This window comes from Sphaerodactylus townsendi, linkage group LG04 (genome assembly GCF_021028975.2).
Source record: "Sphaerodactylus townsendi isolate TG3544 linkage group LG04, MPM_Stown_v2.3, whole genome shotgun sequence".
Lineage (NCBI taxonomy): Eukaryota > Metazoa > Chordata > Lepidosauria > Squamata > Sphaerodactylidae > Sphaerodactylus > Sphaerodactylus townsendi.
Window position 1 is genome coordinate 146,828,650 of NC_059428.1, and position 27,399 is coordinate 146,856,048.

The 27,399-nt window shown below is 47.6% G+C and overlaps 1 protein-coding gene across 2 annotated transcripts in view; it reads left to right on the forward strand.

Moving 5' to 3' along the window:
* Positions 1-25,255, forward strand: part of LOC125430994 (lysosomal alpha-glucosidase-like) — a 40,289-nt gene extending 15,034 nt beyond the window's left edge. The window contains exons 2-21 of one of the 2 annotated variants that reach the window (XM_048493455.1): positions 225-315; positions 3,539-4,063; positions 5,160-5,305; positions 5,918-6,083; positions 6,948-7,044; positions 8,583-8,702; positions 8,971-9,089; positions 9,935-10,066; positions 11,841-11,951; positions 12,146-12,259; positions 13,044-13,128; positions 13,292-13,409; positions 14,104-14,237; positions 14,373-14,524; positions 16,019-16,167; positions 17,738-17,879; positions 18,317-18,415; positions 19,184-19,348; positions 20,372-20,518; positions 22,143-25,255. In XM_048493455.1, coding sequence (XP_048349412.1) covers positions 3,542-4,063; positions 5,160-5,305; positions 5,918-6,083; positions 6,948-7,044; positions 8,583-8,702; positions 8,971-9,089; positions 9,935-10,066; positions 11,841-11,951; positions 12,146-12,259; positions 13,044-13,128; positions 13,292-13,409; positions 14,104-14,237; positions 14,373-14,524; positions 16,019-16,167; positions 17,738-17,879; positions 18,317-18,415; positions 19,184-19,348; positions 20,372-20,518; positions 22,143-22,205 — 2,781 coding nt within the window. In that variant the 5' untranslated portion in view covers positions 225-315; positions 3,539-3,541 and the 3' untranslated portion in view covers positions 22,206-25,255. The remainder of the gene's footprint in view (positions 1-224; positions 316-3,538; positions 4,064-5,159; positions 5,306-5,917; positions 6,084-6,947; positions 7,045-8,582; positions 8,703-8,970; positions 9,090-9,934; positions 10,067-11,840; positions 11,952-12,145; positions 12,260-13,043; positions 13,129-13,291; positions 13,410-14,103; positions 14,238-14,372; positions 14,525-16,018; positions 16,168-17,737; positions 17,880-18,316; positions 18,416-19,183; positions 19,349-20,371; positions 20,519-22,142) is intronic. The other variant, XM_048493454.1, reaches the window with a different exon arrangement.
* The last annotated feature ends 2,144 nt before the right edge of the window (positions 25,256-27,399 follow it).

Sequence of the window (27,399 nt, forward strand, 5' to 3'; positions counted from 1 at the left end):
TCAGGGGTGTCACAGTAAGGTTGCAATCCCACACACGCCTGCTGGGGAACGAATCCTGTTCAATTCGGGATGTAATCCATGGATAAACATAGCAGGGGAGTTTTTTGACCCAGCGGTACTTGCTTCCAACAGCGTGGCAATATTATTTTCTCTTTGTGGCGTTCTCCGCCTTGGTCAAAATGCTGACCTTTACCTTAGTTCTCTCTGTTTTGCTTTGGAAACAGATCTGAGAGAGTTGCTGACGTGCCCCGGGTTTCAACTTGACGTTTCCTTTCGCAATAAACTTATCAGGTCCAAAAGCGTCCAAAGCACCAGGTATATATATATATTTTAAAAGGTAGACCTCTTTTGATTAAACCAATCTGGGGTTAAGGACAAGACATTTAACTACCTTTATTTAACTACAAGACATTTAACTACATTTAACTAGGAGCAGCAGTGGTGCGGTGGTTAAGAGCAGGTGCATTCTAATCTGGAGGAACCGGGTTTGATTCCCCGCTCTGCCGCCTGAGCTGTGGAGGCTTATCTGGGGAATTCAGATTAGCCTGTGCACTCTCACACACGCCAGCTGAGTGACCTTGGGCTAGTCACAGCTTCTCGGAGCTCTCTCAGCCCCACTTACCTCACAGGGTGTTTGTTGTGAGGGGGGAAGGGCAAGGAGATTGTCAGCCCCTCTGAGTCTCCTGCAGGAGAGAAAAGGGGGATAGAAATCCAAACTCCTCCTCCTCCTCCTCCTCCTCCTCCTCCTCCTCCTCCTCCTCCTCTACCACTACTACTACTACTACTACTACTACTACTACTACTACTACTACTACTACTACTACTACTACTACTACTACCACCTTCTGGACCAGATGGATACTTTTCTAAAGCTGTAGAGGTTAAAGGGGTGTAACTCTGGTGGATTCCGCACAGCATATTTATAACAAGTTACAGTCATTATAAATACACCTGTTTTCCTTTTTTCCCCCGTCCTCATGTGTGCCGTTTACGCGTTCAAAGCGATTTGAGCCCGTGGAAACAATTCGGGGGTGCTTTTGTACCTTCAAATGGAAGCACTTCTCTTTTTGAATCTTTTCCCTACGCATGCATTGAAAAAGTATTACTATTATTATTAACCCTAATAGTACTATTAAGCCAAATATTAGAATCATGGAATCATAGAGTTGGGCCACTGAGGCCATCAAGTCCAACCCCTCTGCCAAGCGGGAAGACACAATCAAAACACCCTTGGCAGATGAACATGAAGCCTCTCTTTTTAAAAAAAAACTTCCAAAGAAGGAGACTCCACCACTCTCCAAGCCGGCGTAGTCCACTGTTGAACAGCCCTGACAGGCAGGAAGTTCTTCCTAATGTTTAGGTGGGATCTCTTTTCCTGTCCCTTGAATCCATGACTTGGTCTCCCATTTGCAGTCTTCACATAGACTAAAGTCCTGGTCTCTGGAGCAGCAGAAAACAAGCTTGCTCCCTCTTCAACATGGCCTCCCTTCAAATATTTGTAAACGTGGCTATCATGTCATCCTTTAACCTTCTCTTCTCCAGACTAAACACACCCAGCTCCCTAAGATTTGGAATCCAGACCTTTCACCATTTTGGTCGCCCTCCTCTAGACCTGTTCCAGCTGGTCAATTCCTTGGTTTGAGAAATACGTGTGCATGTGTTTTAAAGGAACCAAATTTAATATTTTCTTCTTTTTTAAATTTTTTATTAAAGTTAAAATAAATACATATTGTATAAACATATTACAGTAAATAACAATAAAAAGCAAGAAAATAAAATAAAATAAAGAGTCTTATTGTCTAACATCTTTCCGGCAGTCCAACACGATTCCTAATTAAATTTATACAAAATGATTCTCATCTCGTTAAACTAAAGTGACTTCACAAGTGAACTCTGTTGACTTTATCTTCGTCCAATACGTTGTTGTTATCTGTCGTTCTAAATTTTGAAAGAAAAACAATCATATACTTGTGGCTTCTATCTCTAAAAAAGAAAAATAACCTCCTCGAATATCCCTTATATGTCTTCCTATCTTTTTTTTTTAATCAAGCCGCTCGGAAGAGCCATTTTATCCATCAGTACATCATTCCAGATGTTTAGACTGACAATATGGTATAAACAGAGGTGGGCTGAACCTGTTTAAAAGCAACAGCTGGAAAAGTAACAGCAAAGCAATATTATTTCTTTTAAGAGGTGACTTGCTGGAGGGATTTTATTGCAGAGCAATTTAGCTGTTGCAAGCCCAGGAGAACTTCCTTCCTTCCTTCCCCCAGGCCTTTTCTGACACCATATCAGGAAAAAACACACGTGTGGGCATGGTTTGAGGGTTTGCATTCTCTTTTTAAGCTTCCTGAGAAAAGGCTTGGGTGGAATGCGGCATATTGGCAGGATAAGATTGGCACTTGTCAGGAATGCTGCTCGGAAAAGGCAGAACCAGATATGATGTTGAACTCCGACGGTGGCTGTTATCACGAGATTTTAATGTCGGTCCTTTTTTAGTAGAAAGTGTTTTTTTTAAAAAAAAAAGAACTTTGAACAGGACTTTTTGGTGCTTGAGACGGAAAATCTGAATGGTGTTTTCCCCCCCCGCTACAAATTAATTTGGGACCCAATCCCCCAGAAAGTTCCCCAGCAAAACAGAGAAGGGCATTTTGTGCTATTGCTATTCCTCGTGGCGGGCATTACGCAAAACATCCCATCGGATTGGGTGGCACAGGGCCAAATGTATTTGCCACCCAGCCAGCCTTGACAACACCCAAATTCTGCTTAACTGCTGGCTATAACATAAAGATATAGGAAATATAGGATATAGGTTGCCAGAGCCTTAGCAGATGGAGGCCCACATGAAAAATAATGCACTTTCAATCCACTTTCACAATTGTTTGGAAATGGATTTTGCTATTCCGTGCAGTTAAATCCAGCTGCAAAGTGCATTGGAAGTGGATTGAAAGTGCATTATTTTTCATGTGCGGAAGGAGCAGCAGTGGCATAGTGGCTAAGAGCAGGTGCACTCTGATCTGGAGGAGCCGGGTTTAATTCCCAGCTCTGCCCCTTGAGTTGTGGAGGCTTATCTGGGGAATTCAAATTAGCCTGTGCATTCCCACACACGCCAGCTGGGTGACCTTGGGCTAGTCACAGCTTTTCGGAGCTCTCTCAGCCCCACCCACCTCACAGGGTGTTTGTTGTGAGGGGGGAAGGGAAAGGAGATTGTAAGCCCCTTTGAGTCTCCTACAGGAGAGAAAGGGGGGATATAAATCCAAACTCTTCAAACTCTTCTTCTTCTCTGCCAAAGCTCTGGCAACCTATATCCTACATGTCACATTACGGCGAGATGTGTTTCTCTCCGAAGCCCGATGTGTATTTTTAAACGCTCAAGCATTTCAACGTTTTTGTGAATTCGTTGCCGTGGGGGACCACGATCAGGTGGAGGGGCAGCATAAAATTGCTCTAAAGGAAACAAACAAACAAAATAATATCAATGGTCGGCTGGAATTTCGTTCAGTGACCTTTATGTCCTTCTGTCTCATCCCTTGCACAGGAAATGAAATCCTATCAGAAGTTAGCTGCCGAGGACCCCCAGGCCACAGAGTTGGGGGACGAAGCCACCGATGAACAGCCCTTGTGTCACCAGAAGTTGTCGGCGTGGTGGATGGGCGGGGGCCTCCTGATGGTCGCTGTCTTGCTCAGCGGGGTGACCGTTTGGGTCCTTGGGCAGATTTGGTGGAGCCAGCACGTAATAGCCCCTCTTACGAAGTGTGCCTCGGTCCCCGAAAACCTGCGCTTTGACTGTTACCCAGAAAGGGGCACGGTGGTCACGAAAGAACTTTGCGAGAAGCGAGGATGTTGCTTCGTTGAAACCGACCGGGCCTCGGGCAATGCGAGGGGGGTCCCGTGGTGCTTTTACCCCCAAGATTTCCCCAGCTACACCTTGGGGAGCCTGAATGAAACACAGTTAGGGACGGTGGGCTTCCTGACTAGGCAGACGAAAACTTATTATCCGAGGGATATCGAGACGCTGCAGCTCTCTGTGGAGTTTGAAACAGATACCCGGTTGCATGTCAAAGTGAGTCATTTTTTGTGGTCGTTTGACCTCTCCCTGCCATGTTTCCCAGTCTGCATTGCCGAGGCTTCCACACGAAGATCTGTGGTTATACTCTTGCCCTTTCCCCACTCACCTTTGCCCGAGGGTTGCTGCGGGCAATTCCCGGCACGCGCAATTCCTGGCGCTACTCTGGAAGCCCTTAATGACCACTCGCTACTTCCAAAGCGGGTCGTCAAAAGGCGCCATTTGAAAAGGCGCCAGAAATTCCGCGCGTCGAGGGGGCGCGAGAGAAGCAGCGTTGGGGCGGCTGCGTTCTCCCCGCCCCTGAAGTGGGGAGGGCAGCTGAACCCTGCGCTACTTTAGGAGAGTAGCGCGGGGCTTAAGGAAAGTGGGGAAAGGGCCTCTGTCTCAGAAAAAGGCGTTTAATATGGTTAGTTGAGGTGCAGCTGTTGAGAAAACTGTCCACGTTAGAAAATAGTCCCAAACGAATATGAGAATCTGCACAGCCTTGCTGGAGAGAAGTTCTGGTTGGCCTTGCCCAATTTATAAAACACTGGGTGGGCACCACTTTGCAGACCCTGATGTATACAATTCAGTTCAGCCAGTGTGGCGTAGTGGTTAAGAGCAGGTGCGCTCTAATCTGGAGAACAGGGTTTGATTCCCCACTCTGCCACTTGAGCTGTGAAGAGTGTAGAGCAGGGGTGGGCAATTATTTTTTCCATGGGGCCGCATAAGAAACAGAAAATATTGTGGAGGGCCGGGCCAAAAGGCAGGGGGGCCAGGCTGTCAGGATCATCCGGCGGGCCGGATGTGGCCCGCGGGCCGTATAATGCCCAGGTCTGGTGTAAAGGCTTATCTGGTGAATCATTAACTTGTGCACTCCAACACACGCCAGCTGGGTGACCTTGGGCTAGTCACAGTTCTTCGGAGCTCTCTTGGCCCCACCTGCCTCACAGGGTGTTTGTTGTGGGGGGGGGGGCGGAGGGAAAGGAGATGATAAGCTCTTTTGAGTCTCCTTACAGGAGAGAAAGGGGGGATATAAATCCAACTCTACTTCTTCTGGTTTTTTCTGTTGACCTGAGTGGGTGGGATGCGGGGTTTGGTCTCTTTTCTGTAGATCACTGATGCCACTAGCCCTCGGTATGAAGTGCCAATCGAAGTTCCTCAGGTGACCAAGAGAGCGCAGAACCCTGTGTACACCGTGGAGCTCTCCAAGGACCCCTTCGGGTTGATTGTGAAGCGTCGGACTTCTGGGGCTGTGCTGTAAGTCCCGTTCCCTCTTTGTTTGACACCTTTCCAGTAGGAAAGCAAATCAGATTATCTTTAGCTATCCCCCCTCTCCGAGAGGGGGCTCGGGTGGGGCTGTCAGCAACCCAGTGAAAACTTGTACATCTCCCAGAGTTACAGCTGAACCCCAGACTGTAAAGATAAGTTTCCCTGGAGACCAGAGCTACTCTAGAGAGGGGGCTGTAGGATATTAAGGCCCCTTCCACACATGCAGAATAATGCTCTAGAAACTTAAAGAGGACTAGAAACTTAGGAGGGGGCATTTTTAGAATTCCAGAAGAAACTGTGTACCTTCTTAATATCCCCTCTCCTAGGACTAGAAACTGAGGGGGAAGACTAGAAAAGGGGTTTGCAACCTGCAGCTCTCCAGATGTTCATGGACTACAATTCCAATTGGCCATGCTGGCAGGGACTGATGGGAATTGTAGTCCATGAACATCTGGAGAGCCGCAGGTTGCAAACCCCTGGAATAGAAGCTTAGGGGGAGGACTGGAAACTTAGGGAGGACTGGAAACTTAGGGGGAACAGGCATTTTTAGGACTCTAGAAGGGACCGTGCAATCTCTTAACATCCTCTCTCCTCCTCTAGGATAAACACAACTGTGGCCCCCTTGTTCTTTGCGGATCAGTTTCTCCAGATTTCGACTCTCCTGCCTTCCAAATTCCTGTACGGGCTCGGGGAACATCAGAGCAACTTCCTCCTCGACCTGGATTGGAACACTTTAACCTTTTGGGCTCGAGATATCCCTCCCACGGTACCATTTTATGCACAATTGCCCAGTCTAGCTACACCCAGTTGTGCTTGCTGTACATATGCACATATGGAGCTGCCTTAAATGGAATCAGATCCTTGGTCGATTGAAATTCGTATTGTCCGCTCTGACTGGCAGCTTCATTCCACCGTATGTGTAAATAAATTCTAAATTAGTTTTCTCTATATCCGTGGTGGCGAACCTTTGGCACTCCAGATGTTATTTTTATTTATTTATTATTTAAATTTATAGACCGCCCAATCCCCAAGGGGCTCTGGGCGGTGCACAATAGACTACAACATAATGGACTACAATTCTGGGCGGTGCACAACATTATGGACTACAATTCCCATCAGCCCCTGCCAGCATGGCCAATTGGCCATGCTGGCAGAGGCTGACGGGAATTGTAGTCCATAACATCTGGAGTGCCAAAGGTTCGCCACCACTGCTCTATATGGTTAATCTGGAAATGATATTCGGTAAGATAGGAAAGAAAGGAAGGAAGGAAAGAAAGAAAGAAAGAAAGAAAGAAAGAAAGAAAGAAAGAAAGAAAGAAAGAAAGAAAGAAAGAAAGAAAGAGTGAGAAAATCCAAAAGAAGTGAAATGTGGGCTGATTTGCTTTGCTGTCCCTGCAAAGTGCGGGAGAGGAAAGCCACGTTGTACCAGACTTCCGAAACTGCAGAGATTCTCTAATCTGAGGGCGAAGGGAGTTTGGAAGAGGGAAAAAATCGTGCGCAACGGAGAATCCAATCCAATGGGAACAGACGTTCAGTGCGAACGAGACCACAAGTACATAAACAGCCCAGGAGTTCAAAAGCAGATAGTTAAAACAAGACTGCTTTTAAATTTTATCTTTTTGGTTTCCAGGAGTCCTGCAACCTCTACGGCGTTCACCCGTTTTACCTGGTCATGGAAGCCGATGGAAGCTCCCATGGAGTTTTCCTTCTGAACAGCAATGCGATGGGTGTGTGTTCCTTTTGTGGGTTTGGGGGAATGGGCCAAGGTGGGTGGATATTCAGAGGAACGAAAGAAGCTTGTCATTTCCCAGTCCGAATATTTAGAGCGCTCGAGCATACGAACACAAGAAGCTGTCTTGGGCTGAGTCCGGCTGTGGCTCCATTCTCTGCTCTCTGGGACAACACAAAAGCAACTTTTTAAAAAATATGAGGTGAAGACAGAAGCAACGTTTTAATACAGGGGGAAGACAGAAGCAACATTTTCATACAGGGGGAAGACAGAAGCAACGTTTTAATACAGGGGGAAGACAGAAGCAACATTTTCATACAGGGGGAAGACAGAAGCAACATTCTGAGAGGTAACTGGTGGAGTCTCTAATCCTTTAGGATCATTAGTGCCAGGACCGTGGTGGCGCAACGGTCAGCCACCAATGGTCCTAAACTGTGATCCACCAAAGTTCTGGAGTAAGCATAAGCATAAGCATAAGCATTTTATTGTCATTGTGCACCTAATAAACGCTTAAATTTACAGCAGCATCTCGGCGTACACAATTCCCCTAGACCTGGCTAAGCAATTCTGGTGACCTCATGCAATTTCTTGTGACTCATTAATACTCATCCTCCCAACGCATCCCTACATAGCCCCAAATACATCAATATGAAGCAGCGGAGTTTAGCATAGCCACAGCTCTAGAGTAGAAGCTGTCTCTAAGCCTCTTTGTCCTAGTTCTGAGGGCCCTGTATCGTAAGTTGGTTCTACAACCCCCCCTGCTAAACAGCTGGCCATGGGCAAACATAGAATCATAGAGTTGGAAGAGACCCCAAGGGACACCCACTCCAACCTCCTGCCATGCAGGAACACACCATCAAAGCACTCCTGACAGATGGCCCAAAAGGGGAGGGGTGGTCTAGAGAATTAATAAACAATAATTATTCTTACTAAGTGCCCGACGATGTTCTGAGGCTGTCACCTCAGGAACGCGGGGTCGAGAAAGCGATCGAGGGAAACGAGGCAGGCGAGCTCTCTTTCTGGAGCTGAGGCATCTGTTTCCTGCCTCTTTAGCAATTACCGGCCGGGTTAACTGCTCGCTGCAGCTGCTGCACCCCGACCACAGGGCCTTGATGCTGGGCCCCGGCTGGTGGTTTCGTTTCGCTGACCCTCCCTTTGGAGGTCTTTGCCCTTTGGCTGCGCGGAGACAGCCCAATAGCTGGTAGAGGGAGGGAGGGAGAGAGAAAGGGGTCGGTCAACGGCAGGATTTTCAAGATTCTGGCCTCGAAGGAGCCAAACTTACCAGCAAGGTCAGGAAATGTGAAAGAAGCAGAGAGCTCAGAAAAATAATAATAAAGACTTCTGTTTTCTACCAGTTTCCTTCTCCCAGATAATGAATTATGTTTTTTTTTAATGGCTCGAACCTCCAGCCAGCCCAGAGGAGCATCTTTTAAATGATGTTCAAGCACTGCAAATGGTGGAAGGGGTCAAAGGTGAGGGGTCACGGGGCTGCTATTTGTGGTTTGAAATGTGGGTGCTCTTGTGATATTTGCCCAGAGGTGGCGTTGCAGCCGACACCTGCTCTCACCTGGAGAACCATTGGGGGCGTTCTGGATTTCTACATCTTTTTGGGACCGGATCCCAACTTGGTTGTCCAGCAGTACCAGCAAGTGATTGGTGAGTTATCATCCCTCAAGGAGCTCCATAAGTATTTCTGTTATCCGTTTTATCCTTGAGACAACCCTGCAAGGTGAGGCTGAGAGACAGAAAGAATGTGAGTGGACCAAAGTCACCCAATGATTGAGGTGAGATCTGAACCATACGCCGATGACTCCTAGACTGCCCTGTCCACAGGGGGGGGGGGGGGTCTAGCTTCAGACTGTCGGAATTAGCTCTTCCTAAACCGCCTGCCTGTGTGCTGAACGCCTTCCCTTTTTTGTTCCAGGGTTTCCAGCCATGCCGCCGTTTTGGGCACTGGGGTTCCACCTCTGCCGCTGGGGATACAAAACAAGCAATGAGACCTGGGAGATTGTAAAGGCCATGCGCAATTATCAGATCCCCCATGTAAGTAAGGAAGGAAGGAGGGAGGGAAGGATAGAGAAAAAAGAAGGGGGGGAGAAAGAAAGAAAGAAAGAAAGAAAGAGAGCAGAAGGAAGGGAGGGAGGGAGGGAGAGAAGGAGAGGAGGAAAAAAAGGGAAATAGAAAGAGAGAGAAAAGGGCGGAGAGGAGAGAAGGAGGAAGGGAAGAAAGAAAGAAAGAAAGAAAGAAAGAAAGAAAAAAAGAAAGGAAGAAAGGAAGAAAGGAAGGAAGGAAGGGAAGGAAGGAAGGAAGGAAGGAAGGAAGGAAGGAAGGAAGGAAGGAAGGAAGGAAGGAAGGAAGGAAGGAAGGAAGGAAGGAAGGAAGGAAGGAGGAAAGAAAGAAAATAGAAAGAGAAAAAGGAGGGCAGGATGGAGAGAAGGAGGAAAGAAAGAAAGAAAGAAAGAAAGAAAAGAAAGAAAGAAAGAAAGAAAGAAAGAAAGAAAGAAAGAAAGAAAGAAAGGGGGAGGGAGGGAGGGAAGGAAGGAAGATAATACAAAGAGAGAAAAAAGGAGGGAGGGAAGAGAGAGAATAGAGAAGATAGAAAGAAAGAAAGAAAGAAAGAAAGAAAGAAAGAAAGAAAGAAAGAAAGAAAGAAAGAAAGAAAGAAAGAAAGAAAGAAAGAAAGAAAGAGGAGGGAGGGAGGGAGGGAGGGAGGGGGGGAGGGAGGGAGGGAGGGAGGGAGGGAGGGAAGAATTGGTTCAGACTCCTCTGGGTCTTAATTTCCCCTTTTCTAGCAAAACCTGAACCTGACATCCAGCTCAACAAAATCACTCTGCGCCAGAGACCTATCACCTTGGTTCGTTTGTTTTTAATACGTTTGTTTTCGGCAGGACGTCCAGTGGAACGATATCGACTACATGGACAGCTATCGGGACTTCACCACGGACGCCAAGAACTTCGACACTCTACCCCACCTGGTAGAAGACCTGCACAAACACGGACAGCGCTATGTGATGATTCTGGTAGGGTGGTCTTTCTGTCCCTCCTAGCAGAGACATGCTCTCCACCCAGCACATAAGCATCATGAGTATTAAGAATGTGTAAAACTGGTTTATTGGACTGAATATATAGCTCATCATTCTTTCCTTCACAAAACCTAGGAGAATTTCTGTCCCATTGCCGAATCAAAGCCGTTCAGCTTTAGTAAGGTGCCTTCTAACCTGTTCCTGGGTGCTGATTGCTACTTCTTTTGCTTGGGTAATATCATGTGCTATATCACCGTATTTTGCTATATCTGTTAAAGAGACCTTTGATTCTTGAAAACTCCCCTCCCCAAAAATCTTATTGGTCTCTAGGGTGCTACTGGACAGCTGCTACTGGACAGGAATAAAACTGCAAGGATTGTCATGCCCTTATATAAAGCAGTGGTGCGACCGCACTTGGAGTACTGTTCAGTTCTGGTCGCCACATCTCAAAAAGGATATCGAGGAGATAGAACAAGTGCAGAGAAGGGCAACGAGGATGATTGAAGGATTGGAGCACCTTCCCTATGAGGAGAGGCTGCAGCGTTTGGGACTCTTTAGTTTGGAGAGGAGACGTCTGAGGGGGGATATGATTGAAGTCTATAAAATTATGCATGGGGTAGAAAATGTTGACAGAGAGAAATTTTTCTCTCTTTCTCACAATACTAGAACCAGGGGGCATGCATTGAAAATGCTGGGGGGGAGAATTAGGACTAATGAAAGGAAACACTTCTTCACACAACGTGTGATTGGTGTTTGGAATATGCTGCCACAGCAGGTGGTGATGGCCACTCACCTGGATAGCTTTAAAAAGGGCTTGGACAGGTTTATGGAGGAGAAGTCGATCTATGGCTACCAATCTTGATCCTCCTTGATCTGAGATTGCAAATGCCTTAGCAGACCAGGTGCTCGGGAGCAGCAGCAGCAGAAGGCCATTGCTTTCACCCCCTGCACGTGAGCTCCCAAAGGCACCTGGTGGGCCACTGCGAGTAACAGAGTGCTGCGCTAGATGGACTCTGGTCTGATCCAGCAGGCTAGTTCTTATGTTCTTATGTTCTTAATCTAGCTGGTCTTCCACACACCGACATGGCTACCTTCTGAAATTAGCTTTGTAAATAATCCCCAAGATCCAAAGACCTTTGTCTCAGCTCCTGGGTTTTTTTATGTTCCCATTATTTACTACTCAGAGGAAGTTCCCCTGAATCATATGAGAATTGATTCCAAAGAAATTGCATGTTAGAATGATAGCCATGTTTAGATATTGGAAGGGATGTCATGTTGGTGAGGGAGCAAGCTTGTTTTCTGCTGCTCCAGAGACTAGAACCAGGAGTCATGGGTTCAAGGTGAAGGAACAGAGATTCCACCTAAACATCAGGAAAAACTTCTTGACAATGAGGGCTGTTTGACAGTGGAATGCACCACCCCGAAGTGTGGTGGAGTCTCTTTCATTGGAGGTTTTTAAAGAGAGGCTGGATGGCCATCTGACAGGAGTGCTTTGATTGTGTGTTCCTGCATTGCAGGGGGTTGGACTGGATGGCCCTTCGGGTCTCTTTCAACTCTATGACTCTATGATAGCATTGAGCTGTAAGGCTTACCCAGGAGGCCTGCGGTAATTTAGTAGGATATTAGAAATTCTTTTTGTTCTTCCTTTCCCCCCCTTGGAACAGCTGACCAGAGATGTGGGCTGCACTGAACAGATCTTAGACCTCTGAACTATCTAGAAAACTTGTTGAGTGTTCTCTCTATGACTTGGTTTCACCTTCCCCTTTTCCAGGATCCCGGGATTAGCAGCACTAACCCTCCAGGCTCTTATTGGCCTTATGACGAAGGCGTGAAGCGTGGAATATTCATCAACACTACCCAAGGGAAACCTCTGATAGGGAAGGTGAGAGGGACGTCAGGGAACTCATCCTTGGGATTTCAGGTGGCAGATATTTTTCCTCAGCCTTTTGAGGGTTTTTTTTTTTAATCCAGTCAATTCTACTGGGGCAAATGGATGCTTCATTCTGGCATGGGACTTGCACTTTAGGGTTCCTTCTGTATCCTGCGTATCAACACAGTGCCTTCTAATTTTCCTAGGTCTGGCCCGGCCTCACGGCTTTCCCTGACTTCTCCAGCCCGAACGCTCACCAGTGGTGGTTGGAGAACTTGAACCGTTTCCACGCCCTCGTTCCCTTTGACGGCGTTTGGATCGTAAGTGCTGTTCGTGTTTTCCTTGAGGAAAGGGGTGACTTGTAGCCCTTTTGATCCACACCAGTTCAGACCTGTGGCTTACCCAGTCTAGCATCTCATCTCACACGGTGGCCAACAACAGGGCGTAGAGGCCAAGTCCTTCCATTGATAAGGGTCTCAGAAGACCCATACTGATCGATAACAAAATACCAAAACAGGAGGACTGGATTTTGAAAGTCACGGAGTACTCACAAACGGCAAAACTGATGTCACTAACCAGGGACAATAGCACAGATAACTTTCCAGAAAATTGGAAACCTTTTGCAGAATACCTTTCGAAAACCTATTCAAATAGAGGAACAATAGTGGGGTTTGAAATCTGACAGAAAACAGCAGAATGTAAATATTACAATACTTTTAACACGAAAATAATCAAACTTGTGTTTTTAATTATATGCATGAATCTGGAGTTTACTTTTGATCCAAGAGGAGGTAGCTGGAAGTCCTCGTAGGGTACGCAATGGGTTGTAGTTTGTTTTAAGTTGCTTTTTCCTTGTTTTTTTGCTGTTTCCGCGTGTGTGTTTTTATGTGAGAAAAATAAAAATCATTAGAAGGAGGAAGAGGAGGAGGAGGTCAATTTTATTGACGGCAAAGCTTTCTTATTGGAAATGCTTACCTTGTTCCATCCTGTGCTTTCCTAGATGAGATTTTATGTGAATCCTCCTGTGTGAGAGGAAAGAGTAGCTCTCGGTGGCTGCCCTTTGAACCGTCGGCCATTTTAACGCCCCTCCGTCTCTTTCTTCAGGATATGAACGAGCCGTCCGACTTCATGGATGGATCCCAGGAGGGCTGCCCCCAAGGAGAACTGGATCGCCCACCCTACACACCTGGTAAGAAAGGTGATCCGGTAAACTCTGCAAATGCCATTCCTCAACATGGCACTTCAGTCCTATATTTTATCCGCACAACAACCCTGTATTTGCTGAGAATGGCGCCTGCTCTCGGTTTTTCTGCCATGTCCTCCTCTCCTAATCAGCCTTCCGTCTCCTTTAGCCGTAGCAGGAGGGTCCCTTTCTGCCAAGACGATTTGTGCCTCGGCCAGGCAGAGCACCTCCATCCACTACAACCTGCACAGCCTCTATGGGCTGATGGAGGCCAAAGCTACCGCCAGGTAAACAGCCACTGCATGCCCTATTGAGAGCAGATCTCCAGTCTCTTTGCTGTGCTAGAGGGCCTGCTCACTAGAGGGTCCTGGAGGGCCCACTAGAGAAGAGATTTTGCCCCTTTAAGGGATAGGTTTGCTCATTTCCTGTTCCTCCACAAAGGATGGTTTGGTCACATCCTGTTTCTGGAGGACCTGCCAGAGGGGAGATTTTGCCCACTATAACAGATAGGTTTCTCGTTTCCTGTCTCTGGAGAAACTAACTGGGGAGATGTTGCCTCCACAAGCATTGGTTTGGTCACATCCTGTCCCTGGAGGCCCATCAAAGGGAAGACTTCCTGTCCCTGGAGGCTTACCAGTGTGGAGATATTTCCCCCACAAGGAATAAGGTTCTTCTCATTTCATGTCCCTGGAGGCCTACCAAAGGGAGCTGTTGCCTCCACAAAAGATGGTCGCTCCCTTCCTGGATGCCTACGGAGATATTATCCCCACAAGGGATGGCTTCCTCACTTCCTGTCCCTGGAGCCCACCTAGAGTCAAGAAATGATCTGGCTCGGTTCTCATAACGCTTCTTCAAGCTCCCCTTCATGACAGGGTCTTAAAGACCAATATTCTAGAGAACTCCACCACTGGGAGAAACCCTTGGTAGATCCCCAGTTGAAGAGATTCTTCACCCACACCCTCTCTGTTCCTATCTTCCAAGCGCTTTGATCAAAATCCGAGGGAAACGGCCTTTCGTCATCTCGCGCTCCACCTTCCCGAGCCAAGGGAGGTATTCGGGACACTGGCTCGGAGACAACCGGAGCACCTGGAAGGACATGTTCTGGTCTATCCCAGGTCTGTACCTAAATCAGGCACATATTTGGGCCATCCTCAAAGTTGGGTGTGTAACTCTCCACAAACACCCGTTTTCCAGAGGTGTGAGGTCCTCATGTAGACTAGAAAACTGGGGATTTCCCACCTTCCCTCCAGGTTTGCTGAGCTTCAGTCTTTTTGGGGTCCCGCTGATTGGAGCTGATATCTGCGGCTTCTCGGGGTCCACCTCAGAGGAGCTGTGCGTTCGCTGGACGCAGCTGGGCGCCTTCTACCCTTTTGCACGAAACCACAACACCATGAACGAGAAGGTAAGGGCCGGGCAAAAGAGCGGATTGTTCTAAATCAGCGGTTCTCAACCTGTGGGTTAGGCTACATCCTCCTCCGCTGCCCTCACTTCAGAGAAATAAGAGCCAAAATACTAGACCCCATATTAAATAACTTCAGGGGCTATCCAGAAAATGTATGTATAAGGAAGCTCCTGGAAGACAAAAATCCAAACTGGTCTAGACTGGTTGCCAAATTTTGTACATTTGTTATAAAGAAACGCAAACCAGTGAGCAGGCAACTGATATTGTATTAGAGACACAGATATATGAATATATGGCTCACAATCATTATTAATTATTAATATTATTACTATTATTATTTTAATCTAGGATTGAACAAATGGGAGTGCAGACAGGCCGAAAGACAATAAGTAGGCAAGCCCACGCATATACGAATAATTTTAACTTGAGTGACTTATTTTAATGCTAAGTTATGGATTGGATTCATTTTAACGCTAAGTTATAGATTGGATTTATTTTAACGCTAAGTTATGGATTGGATTTTTTTAACGCTAAGTTATAGACTGGATGTATTTTAATGTTAAGTTACCGTATGTATGGGATAAGTGAAACAAATTAGGCCTCAGTGTTGATTTTAGGGTATCTTTACACAATACAACCACACCGGGGACCAAGGCCGAGAGCGTGTGAAGTAGAATTTGTTGATCCTTGACTGTAATTTGCTGTATAGAATTTGTCGGTCCCTGACTGTAATTTGCTGGTCTTTGACTGTAATAAATTGAATTGAATCCTGTGGGTCGCAACCACTTTGGGGGTCGAACGACCCTTTCACAGGGGTCGCCTAAGACCGTTGGAAAACACATATTTCCAATGGTCTTAGGAACTGAGACACAAATAATTTTATGGTTGGGGGTCACCACAACATGAGGAACTGTATTAAAGGGTCGCAGCATTAGGAAGGTTGAGAACCGTTCTAAATGTTCTTAGAAAGTAGGCCTGGCCAGGTAGGGATTTTTTCTGTTGCGGAGACAAGAAGGGAAGGCATTTACACTTGGGCGAGTCACAATTTTCTCAGCTCTCTCAGCCCCACCTTCTTCACAAGGTGTTTGTTGAGGGGAGAGGAAGGGAAAAGGAGTTTGGGTGCTGTGTGGTTTCCGGGCTGTATGACCGTGTTCTAGCAGCATTCTCTCCTGACGTTTTGCCTGCATCTGTGGCTGAATGCATCTTCAGAGGATCTGGATTCTCTCACGTAAAAGTGTACGTTCTAGGCGGTTATAGATGTGGTGAGCCTGTGGATCCTCTGAAGATGCCAGCCACAGATGCAGGCGAAACGTCAGGAGAGAATGCTGCTAGAATACGGTTATACAGCCCGGAAACATCACAGCACCCTAGTGATTAAGGCCGTGAAAGCCTTCGACAATACATTGAAAAGGAGTTTGTCAGCCACCTTGAGTCTCCTTACAGGAGAGAAAGCAGGATGTGAATCCAAATTCTTCTTCTTCTTCTTCCATTCAGGCCCAGGACCCCACCGCGTTCAGCCCTGCGGCACGGACCGCCATGAAGGAAGCACTGGAGACCCGCTATGCCCTCTTGCCGTTTCTCTACACCCTTTTCCACCGGGCGCACCTGCAGGGCGACACTGTGGCCCGACCTTTGTTTTTTGAGTAAGTCTTGTGTGGCGCAAAGACAGGTGTAATCCATGCTTCAGTAAAAAGCACGTCCTGCGATAGAAAGGGACACAAATGTACACATGGACCTGCCTTACGCTGCATGAGGCCATCAGCCCATCAAGGGCAGTTTTGCCTACTCAGACGGGCAGCTGCTCTCCCGGGTCTGAGGCGGAGGTCTTTCATGTCCTCTACTGGCTGGGCCATTTCTTTTTTTTAATTGTTTTTATTGCTCAATTTCAAAAAGAAATACAAGAGGAGGAAGTTTGAAACACACAAGTATAGCATAGTTGGAGAAAGAAAATTGATACAATAATTATACTATACATTAAATCAACTCCGTTCGTGGGTATTCTCAAGAAGAAGAAAAATTTCATGTGTATTTATCACATTTGTCATAATTAAGTACCCACCATATCGCTTCCCCTCTTCCCCTCCCACTACTCCCTCTCCTCCCCCCTTCCCCTGGCTTCCACTCCAACTGACTCGCGTACAGCGAGCCTTACTTTATTATTCTCTATAACTACATAATTAAGAAAACATCTGCTTTGTTCAAAGTAAAAACAAAAAACAAAACTGTCTTAGGAAAAAAAGAACCTTCTATATGTTTAAAAAAAGGAAAGAAAGAAGGGTTTTTTTCCTCCTAAGAAGTACATTTCTAATTTGTTATAATTATAATACTATGTCTTATTTATAATGGATCAATTACAACATTATAAGAAGACGAAACAAAGTCTGACCACGGCTGCCATATCTGCTGGTAATATTTTGATGACCTGTTATTTAATTGAAAGGAGAGTCTGTCCATTTTGTTTAGTTGCTGGGCCGTTTCTTGAGTGGCTGAACACACTTGAGTATGCCCTATGGTGGACCAGACCATCAGTCCATCAGAGTCAATATTGCCTGCTCAGACTGGCAGCTGCTTCTCAGGGTCTCAAGCAGAGGTCTTTCAGGTCACCTCCTTCAGGTCCTTCCAACCAGAGATGGTGGGAACGGAACGGAGGAGCTTCTATTTTTATTTTCTCAATTTATTTAATTTAAACCCCACCCTCCCCCAGCTGTGCCGGGCCGGGGGGGGGGGGTGCACCGCTGTTTCCCTAAATGGCTGCTTTAAAGAGCTAAAATTAGATCTAAATATGTCCATCTACACCCTCTCTTCCAATCTGAGTTAACAGATTTGATTAGATTATTTCTCTTGTTGAATAACTCTGATTCTGTTTTTTGTGAAGAGGTTGCAAGCTTTCTTATGGAAATAATCCAGAGCCAGTAATAATATGTATTTATCTGAGGTTATCCTTGTTGCCTTCTAAAATGTTTATGTTTGTTGTGTTTTGTTGCTGTTGTTCTATGTATGCCAGTAAAGGCTTTGCTTTGCTTGCTACTTTAAAGAGCGGACTTCATACCCTGAGGAAGTTCCTCCCCAAACCACGCCCTCTCCAGACTCCCCCCCCCCCCCAAATCTTTGCAAACTTAAGAGTTCACAGCCCCAGCCAGGAATACTTAGAAATGCCACGGATGAGTCCGAGATAGTTTAACCAGAAGCTAACCGTCTCTTTCCCCACTCCAGATTCCCCAAAGATGGGTCTACCTACTCAATAGACAAGCAGTTTCTCTGGGGGAGGGGGCTATTGGTGACCCCGGTTCTGGATCCTGGCGCAGATGCCGTGGTTGGCTACTTCCCAAGAGGCACGTGGTACGATTACTACACGGTAAGGGCGTGGCCTAGCATCGGTGTCAAACTCGTGGCCCTCCAGATGTTATGGACTACAGTTCCCATCATCCCCTGCCAGCCTCGTGCCTAGAGCTCAACCACGCTGGTCTCGTTTCTCTGCTTGGACAGGCATGGCCGAGGGTGTGCTGGTCCCCCCTCTTAATAGTCTTCCTCAAATGGGTTTGAGCCTCTCTTGAAATCCTATGAGGGCTTCACTTCCTTCCAACCTGACGTAGGATTTCACTTTGGCCGAGTGACTCCCAGTGGCGATTCTGGCACCCCCTGCTGCCACTTCCGGGAGATGCGTTGCCTCCTCTGTGGATGGGGGAACCCTTTTCCTGACTTCGTTGGTCAGAGTCGGGGTCCTGGGAATTTTTTTCTCTCTCGGTTTCTTTGCACTGCCTCAGCAGCTCGGACTCTCGTTGCCCCCTACAGGGCTCGCTGGTGAACAGCAGCGGGGAGAACCTAAAAATGGCGGCCCCTCTGGACCACGTCAACATCCACCTCCGTGAGGGGACCATCCTGCCGACTCAGGTGAGATGGAGTGGCTGACTCCCCGTTCCTGCTCGTGTGGGGCTGGGCAGCTGAAGATACTTGCTAGTGTAACCTCAGCTTGTGGGTTCTGTGGGGCAGAACTTGGAATGAGTTTGCAACAACAATTTTTAAAAACAAAATTTTTAAAAACAAAATGGTTTACTTAACAAATAACATATAACATCAACATTTAACATCACACTTCAAGGTCCTGTTCCGGTTGCATTTTCAAGTCCTTATATTTACAGTCTACTGATAACTGCCAAGTCCAATTCTTCTTTGCAAGTGGGTTGGCTCCTGAAGACTCCAAGGACTTGAGGAACAGGATTCAACGTGATGAAGGTTTCCAGGAGAACTCTCACCCGTTACAAACATAAAAAAGAAACCCTGAAACAATAAACTCCAACATTTACAACATAGCAAAAATAAACTACCACCTTCCCAGTAGTTCCCAACAACATTGCAGTTACCTTAACAAGGTGTTAAGGGCTTATACAAACCAAGGTCTGAATCTGGTAGCCTCGTCTCCTCCAAACTACATGAGGTCTGCAGCCTTCTGCTGCTTTGAGTCTCCACCCCTTTCTGGGTCAACCCATTCTGAGCATGGGGGTTACATTAGCAGAGGCTTAGCTTTCGAAAACAGTGTCCAGGGCAACCCCACGGCAGAGCGAAAAGCCTCGGGGAAAGCGCTCCGTGCATAATGGAGCTAAGACTGTCCTTGTGGTGCCTGATCCAAACGTCACACGGTGATCGGCTTTTATCCTTCAGAAACCAGCAGACTGCACTTCGGTGAGCCGCAACAACCCCCTGCGCCTGATTGCGGCCTTGTCGCAGAACTCCAACGCCTGGGGAGATCTTTACTGGGACGACGGCGAGAGCTTGGATACCTTTGAGAAGGGCGACTATTCTTATCTGGTGTTCAACGTCACCCAGGTAAGAGAGCCCTCTTAGGTAAGGTGACCAGATGGTCACCTTTGTGAACCGGGATGGGGGTAGGCGGCCGCGCACGCGCACTCGCAGCCACAGGAGCGCACTGCCTTCTGGGGCTTGCTGTTTCCCGCCCTGTCACAGGGCGGGAAACGGCAAGCCCCAGAAGGCCGTGCTCCTGCGGCCGCGCACGTGGGAGGCTGCCGCACTGCCTTGTGCCCCAGAAGGCAGCGCGGCAGCCTCCCAAAAATCAGGACAATTGAATTAACCCGCGGGACGTGGGACAAATTGTTTGAAGGCGGGACTGTCCCGCCAAAAGTGGGACATCTGGTCAGCCTGCTCTTAGGACTCAGAGCCGATTCATTCAGTCTGTAAAAGGCTGATGGTGAGTTTATGAAGCCTCAATTTGCCTCCGGGCCATCCAGGGCCAGAAGAGCGTTTGAAACCCCTTGATCTCCAACCCATTTCACTGTGTGAAACTGCACTGCTTGCTTTGAAAGGAGAAACACGCCCTCCCCCCATTTTTGGCATTCCAATAGCAAAGCAGGGAACCCAGTTCTAATTGGATGTTGAAGAGTTAAACATCCTTTCCCTTCGTTGCAGAGACCCAAGGCAAATTGAGGCTCCAGAAATTAGCAAGCAGCTAAAAAGGGGGTGGGGAGGATGGGAAATTATTTCCGCCTAACAGAGGGAGCGGCAGGGGGATGGCAATGGAGCCAGTTCTGGTATTGTGGTTAAGAGCAGGTGGATTCTAATCTGAGGAACCGGGTTTGATTCCCCACTCCTGCACTTGAGTGGCAGAGGCTTATCTGGTGAACCAGATGTGTTTCCGCACTCCTACATTCCTGCTGGGTGACCTTGGGCCAGTCACAGTTCTCTCAGGACTCTCTCAGCCCCACCTACCTCACAAGGTGTCTGTTGTGGGGAGAGGAAGGGAAAGGAGCTTGCAAGCCACCTTGAGTCTCCTTACAGGAAAGAAAGGTGGGGTATAAATCCCTCCTCTTCCTCCTCTTCCTCCTCTTCTTCCAGAACACCTTCATTTCCACCGTCCTGCATTCCAACATGGAAGCGACTTTAATCACCGTGGAGGAGTTGACAGTCTATGGGGTCCAGGATGAGCCAAAGGCGGTGACCATCAATGGGAAAGAGGCACCCTTCTCCTATTCGGCAAACCAGGTAATTTGCCACCAGGCTGTCGGTTTCTCCCGAGGAGACCCTGATGCGGTTTTTCCAGATTTCCATCCAAAGCTGGTTCCACCCAGCTTGGGTTTTTCAAGCTAGATCCTGTGGGTGGATTTCTTGCTTCTCCAGTGGGTCTTGGAAGTCGGGGGTGGCCAGATGGGATCCTTTGGTTTGGCCAGATTTAGACTGACTAAGGTTCAAACCTTGGCTCTCTTGGGAGCAGGGGTGGTGGCCCCCCAGCCTTTTTGTGCCTGAGGGCACCTCGGGAATTCTGACGCAGTATGGTGGACACAGCGGCCAAATGGCTATGGCAGCCTCCCTTCAAAAGTCTTGTCCTGTGCGGGACGCGGGAAGCAGTTTTGAAAAACTGGCACAGCCAATCAGAAGTCCGACTTGGCCCCGCCTACTTTCCAGAAACAGTTGGCAGGGGGCGAAAAAGGTGCCAGCGGGGCAGCAGTGGCGTAGGAGGTTAAGAGCTCATGTATCTAATCTGGAGGAACCGGGTTTGATTCCCAGCTCTGCCACCTGAGCTGTGGAGGCTTATCTGGGGAATTCAGATTAGCCTGTACACTCCCACACACGCCAGCTGGGTGACCTTGGGCTAGTCACAGCTTCTCGGAGCTCTCTCAGCCCCACCTACCTCACAGGGTGATTTTCCATTGTGAGGCAAGGGCAAAGGAATTGTAAGCCCCTTTGAGTCTCCTGCAGGAGAGAAAGGGGGGATATAAATCCAAACTCCTCCTCCTCCTCCTCCTCCTCCTCCTCCTCCTCCTCCTCTTCTTCTTCTTCTTCTTCTTCTTCTTCTTCTTCTCCTCTTCCTCTTCCTCCTCCTCCTCCTCCTCCTTCTCCTTCTTCTCCTCCTCCTCCTCCTTCTTCTCCTCCTCCTCCTCCTCCTCCTTCTTCTTCTTCTTCTCCTCCTCCTCGTTGGGGACCCCTTAACTATTTGATGGGATGGTCGTGAAGGTTAAAAGGGGTTGAAGCTTAGTCAAGGGGAGGGACAGCCCTTGGGGGCCAATCAAACAACCTGCTAAAACTGGAAAGATCGCCAGTGGATCTCATCTGATGGAAAGCAAGGAGGTTTTTTTCTTTTATTTATTTATTGAAAATATTTTTTTCTGTCCCCTTTCCCTCCGATCAGAGTCTCCAAAGCGACAAACGCTTTGAACAATTGAAAAACATTTAAAATGATGAAATGGTCCCATAAAAGCGCATAGGCCTACTTTATCAGAACACACAGGAGCCTTTTCCACGTTGCCCCATCCGTGGTCTGGGGCCCTGCTGCCAATCGGTCAACACCGGCGGTGGTTCCTTCATCAGTTTGGCTGCCCCCAAAGAAGGGGGCGGGGATGAAGAGGAGAAGAAGGGGCCATATCTTACACCACCCCAAATGCAGAGGTCAAAAAGATGAACCTCACAAGCTAGCTTTTAAAAAAAATTATTATGATCCTAAATCCAGGTACGAGGCCAAAGGCCACGTGACCTCCCATCTTTATGCCACAGGGCTCAGAGCAACTTCCCCCAAGTTACCAGTGGGACTTCCCGGCAGATGCTGGCAGACAGAGACGTCTTGACACCCTGTAGCTGCCACCAGCTTCTAAATCCCATTCTTTGCTTACAGGTCCTCTCCGTGGCCAACCTGCAGCTGAGCCTCAGCCACGGCTTCTCCATACGATGGATTTGAGGTCTCCCCGGTTGTACGCATGCACTGTTGTGAACTGCAGGAATCTGTTGCTCTCTCTGTGCCCGTGGGGATCGTCCGGCCCAGGTGGCTGTCCCAAAAAGACTTTCTGCGGCTTCCCCTTCCAAGCGGAGGTTCATTGCCGCCACAAGTCTCGGTCTCGCTTTCGTGCTTTTAACCCTGCAAGCATCTTTTGCACGTTGCCGACCATCCCACAATTCACCCTAAGTGTCCGACGGGGCTTTGTGGTATCGTCCAGAAGGGAAGAGTCCGTCGCATTGGCCGGATTCGAGTTCACAGGATGTAACACGTTTTTGGGACGCTGACCTTCAGTCGCCAAATATTGGTGCCTTCTGCATTTCAGACGCTGTCGTTTCGTGGCGAAAGGGAATCGCTCGGCGGGAGGAAGAGGGCTTAGCTGCGTTTGAAGTGTTGGACGCAAACAGACGCAGGGAATTCCAGTTTAAGGGATCTCAGGTAGCAAAGCTGGGAGAAGACACAATGGAATGTATCCACTTTTGAGTCCAGGGCAAGACGATTTGTTGTCGTGACTTAACCCTCTCCGTTTCCCGTGGGTTGTTTAGGGTCCCAGTTGTGAGAACTGGGCTTAAAACCCAACCAGTCTAAAGTCAGAGTTTCTTTGCCAGACTTGTTGAGTCTGTGGGCACCTTTGGAATTCTGACACAGGGTGTTGGGCGTGGTCCCAAAATGGTGGCCCCAGGAGGAGGAGCCAACTACAACATGGTGATCCCCGGAGGCGGAGCCCACCGCCAAACGCCAGGGAGTGAGGTTACGCAAAACTATAATAGCGACGCTTCAGCAGTTCAAAAACAGGAGCTGTTTTTGACAGGATGCCTTTTAAAACAAAGAGATGGGTTAAAAATATTTTTTCTTGCTTGCGCACAGCTTACCTGCAGCCCACTATGAAGATCCAGGTGCAGCCCCACCCAAAGATAGTTTGCCTTTAAAAAAAATTAAGTGCCCAACCAATCAAATCTCCAGTGGCCAGTCAAGAGCTTTGCTGGGCAAAAGTCCTACCAGCTTGCCGGGGGGGGGGGGGGGGGAGGGGGATAGCAATGCCCCAGGGCCCGACCGGTCTGAAGTCTTTGTCAGTCAAAAGGGGACAGCGTAGCATGGAGCAGAAATAATCCCCAAACTACATCCCATCTCAATGCCCCAGACACCTTCTGACCGGAACAGTCTCTTAATGGCCAATTTTGCCAAAGAGTGTGGAAAAGCTCAGCCAAGCTAGGCAAAGTTCAATCCTCCAATGAGTTTGCTCAGGTGCTCCAGGTGGGGCTCAGGTGTCCTGGAAGGTCCCGTTCAGCAAGGCCCAAATCGACAGCCACACGCCAGCCCAGATACAAAGTCTCAAAACAATTCTTTGATATAAACAAGAACCGTTTCAAAATCCCCTTTACATAAAGCTGGGAAAAACTGCCTTGTGAAACACCCCGCATAGAATCTCTGTCCTTACCTCTGGGGCTGCGTGTTGGCAGCCAATTTGGCCTCTGTGTGAATGTCTACCACGATTTAAAACGCTCAGGAAATAAAAGGAGAAAAACCTTTGACTGCACTATTTTTGTATGGTCGCCCCGTCCCCTTTATGCACAAACCCGAATTCTCCCCGCTTCGCGTCGTCTGTCAGTAGAACCAGCCGCTTCTCGATATTGTGTATGGCGGGGTGGGGAGTATATTCTAATTGATGCAGAGGTTTGGAAAGCAAATCGAAATGAGAAATGATCCGATTCCTTAGCGTTGCCAGCTCTGAGTTTGGAAACGCCTGGAGATTTCAATGCACATGTAATTGCCTTTCACTGAATCCAATCGCTGGTCCTTGAAAGTCAGTATTGCCTACTCTGGCTGGCAGCTGCTCTCCCGGGTCGCAGGTGGGAGGACTCACTTCCTGCTTGGTCCTTTAATGGGAGATGCCAGGGAAGGAACATGGAACCACAGCCGTTCCCCAGTTTGGGAGGGGAACTTGTGGGAGTCTATGGTATACCATAGAGTTTGCCCTCTGAAGCAGACAATCTTCCATCTCTGTAGTTTGAAGATCTGTGGTATTTCTGGGAGAACTAGAGGGCCCAACTAGAGGTTGGTGGCCCTAGTTCAGATGTTCTTGAGTCCTCTACTAATTAAACTTTTATTTTTAAAATGTCCAATTCCTCCCAAACTTGGGCCCACTCCTGTAGCAGGCTGCAGCGTTATGATGCCTCTCTAGAATATATTCTTTGCACTGGGATTTCAGCTCTTTGGTGTAAGAGCCGAGATCTACCTAATCTAGGTTTCTGTTTGCATTGGTGGGCAGCCCTTTGTAGCCCCACCAACAGGGCATGATAACAATAGGATGGACTAGTGTCCAGTGGTTAGTGCACTCTGCAACAGAGGTCCCAATCTCAGTGCCCGGCATCTCCAACTCAAGGGTCACAGGTCCTGGGAAAGAACTTGTCCATTTTCTTTCTGCCTCTACAAGGTAAATTGCACATGCATGCATGTGCCACAATTTGCATTGGGGCCATGCAGAGAGGGGAACTTAACCCTTCAGTTGCTGTGACCCATCTTTCCCGCATGACATATTCATAATTTTCAAATCTGTAGTCAGGAGGCAGAGATGGGTCTGGATGTGGATATCTCTGCACACTAGAAATATAATCAGGAACCCAGGGGGTTGGCTGTTGTGGGTTTTCCGGGCTGCGTGGTCGTGGTCTGGTCGTTTTTGCTCCTAACTGTAGCTGACATTTGTAGAGGTATGCCACGGGAAGATGTGTTTCTCTCCATGGTACACTTACACATCTTGCCATGACATGCCTCTGAAAATGCCAGCCACAGACGCAGGTGAAACGTTAGGAGCAAAATATACCAGACCACGGTCAAACAGCCTGGAAAACCTACAGCAGACGGTATCACCTAAAGTCTGGTAACCGTAAAAGTGACAGGGGTTTAGGAAAGAGCTTTGGAGACACTGGATTTCTTATCAATACACCTTGCTAGATTGTTTCTTTTTCTGTACAGATTCTGTGCCAATAAATAAAATACAAAAGTTGAAACCAAAATTCACCTTGAAGTCTTTTTCTTTGGAGCTCAGCCTCTGTCCAATTTTCTTGTACCGGCATAGTCTGCGCCAACCTGTCTATTGAAGAACCCCTGAATATGTGTTGTGGAATCCCTGTATGCTGCAGAGGATCCTGGGAAATAGATCCAGCTCCAGCAGGGGGCTGGTTAGTGTTCAAGTTAGAACTCAAGCCTCCCCCACTGTTCTACCTTGCAGGGGTAGCGGAAGGCACATTTGTCCATCCTGATTTGTTCTTCACATTGAGGAACCCTTTTGAATTGCTGGGGAGTATATATACACACAGATACTTTATAGATGCAGAAGTTTCTTATTTTATATATTTTAATTATTTTTATAGATGCAGCTCTCCTTTTTTGCACCTTTGTTATTTTATAGATGCACAATTATCTTATTTTTAAATATGTTTTATTAGTTACATAGATGTCCAATTTTTTTATTTTTAAAATGTTTTAATTACTTTACAGATGCAGTTTTCTTATTTTTAGTATATTTTAATTATTTTTTATAGATGCACAATTCTCTTTTTATAGCTTTGTTATTTTATAGATGCAGAATTATCTCATTCTTTCTTCAAATATATTTTATTCCTTTTATAGATGCCCAATTCCCTTTTAAAAATATTTCTTTTGTGTTATAGATGCACAATTATCTTTTTAAAATATGTTATTATTTTATAGAGGCCCAGTTTTCATATTTTTAAAATAGTTTCTTTATTTTAAATTTAAAACCGATTCAAGAAACTTGCAAGAGGCCGTTCCCTGGCTCGGAAACGGTTGCAATACCAACGCTGGCCTCTGGGTGGCGGTGCTGACAACTTCCCCCTTAGCCGAAGGTGGCCAAGAAGGTGTAGTTCCGCCCTGGGCCCGATAGATGGCGCAAACCTCCAAGAAAAGCGCCACCTAGCCTCGGGTTTTTGTCTTCCGGGTTAAAGAACACGCTCTACTTCCGTTTCCGAGATATCTGAGCTATTTGTTGTTTTATTTTAAACTAGGGTTCTAGCAATGCTTTGGAGCGAATTCAGGACGGGAAGCCGGGAAGCGGGAGGATTTTGTCCCACGTTCCCCTTTCCTTGACGTCACACCCGTAGCCCCGCCCCTCAAGCCCGCTCCCGTTGGGATTAACCCGTCCCAGGATGAACCGGCCGAAGCCCGCGGCCGCGCGCCGCCCCAGCGCCGTCGCCAAGCCCTCCGGTGAGTGCGTGCACGCGCCTTCCTCGCTTCATTCATGCGCGACCCTGTCATGCCATTGCAAAGCTGGGTCCTTATTGTTATTGCTCCCTATTATTGCTAATGGAGGAGTCCTGACCCCTTTTCCCCGCCCCAAATAGCTTTTCTTTTTGCAAAGCTGCACAACAGCCTTGCAAGGTAGACCAGTGCAGGGCATAAGCTGGGGTCTAGTGCAGATCTGGGCTGGGGGGCTAGATGGTCATTTGGCATAATTTCTAAGTCTCCAGGGTGCCCCAAGACTTGGCATGGTTTCGTGGTGGAGCATCCTAATTCAAATCCTGGCTCACATCATGGGAGTTTGCTGGGTGTCTTTGGGCCAGCCACGCACCCTGCTTGATATTTGGCCCCCACAGAGAAGACCCTGCCTTTTCAAAGAAGGCAGTCCCAGTCCATACAGATATAAGAATCACCCGTTTCTTCCACCCCCTAAGATCCCCTCCCAAATTATCTCCTAGGCCCCTTCCGCACACGAAGACTAACGCTCTTTCAATCCACTTTCACAATGGTTTAAAAATGGATTTTGCTCTTCCGCACAGTAAAATCCAGCTGCAAAGTGCAGTGAAAGTGGATTGAAAGTGCATTATTCTGCATGTGCAGAAGGGGCCCTAGTCAGTTTCATGAGAGTTCAGTCAGTTTCTCTGCAAGAATTGCATGTTTGTGTGTCTCTGTTAAACTCGCAAAGCCCTGCTGGTTTACTCTGTTTGCAAAACTTACACGAAAACCCTTGATTGGAATTTCTGTAGGGTGATATCTATATTACTGGGGTCTTTATTCTACCATAGCAGAAGCCCCGCTCTGCCTGTAGATCCCATTGCAAATAAACCCCACCGAGAAGACCCTGCCTTTTCAAACAAGGGGAGCTCCACATTTGACCCTTGGCTGTTTTTGAAGTGCTCTG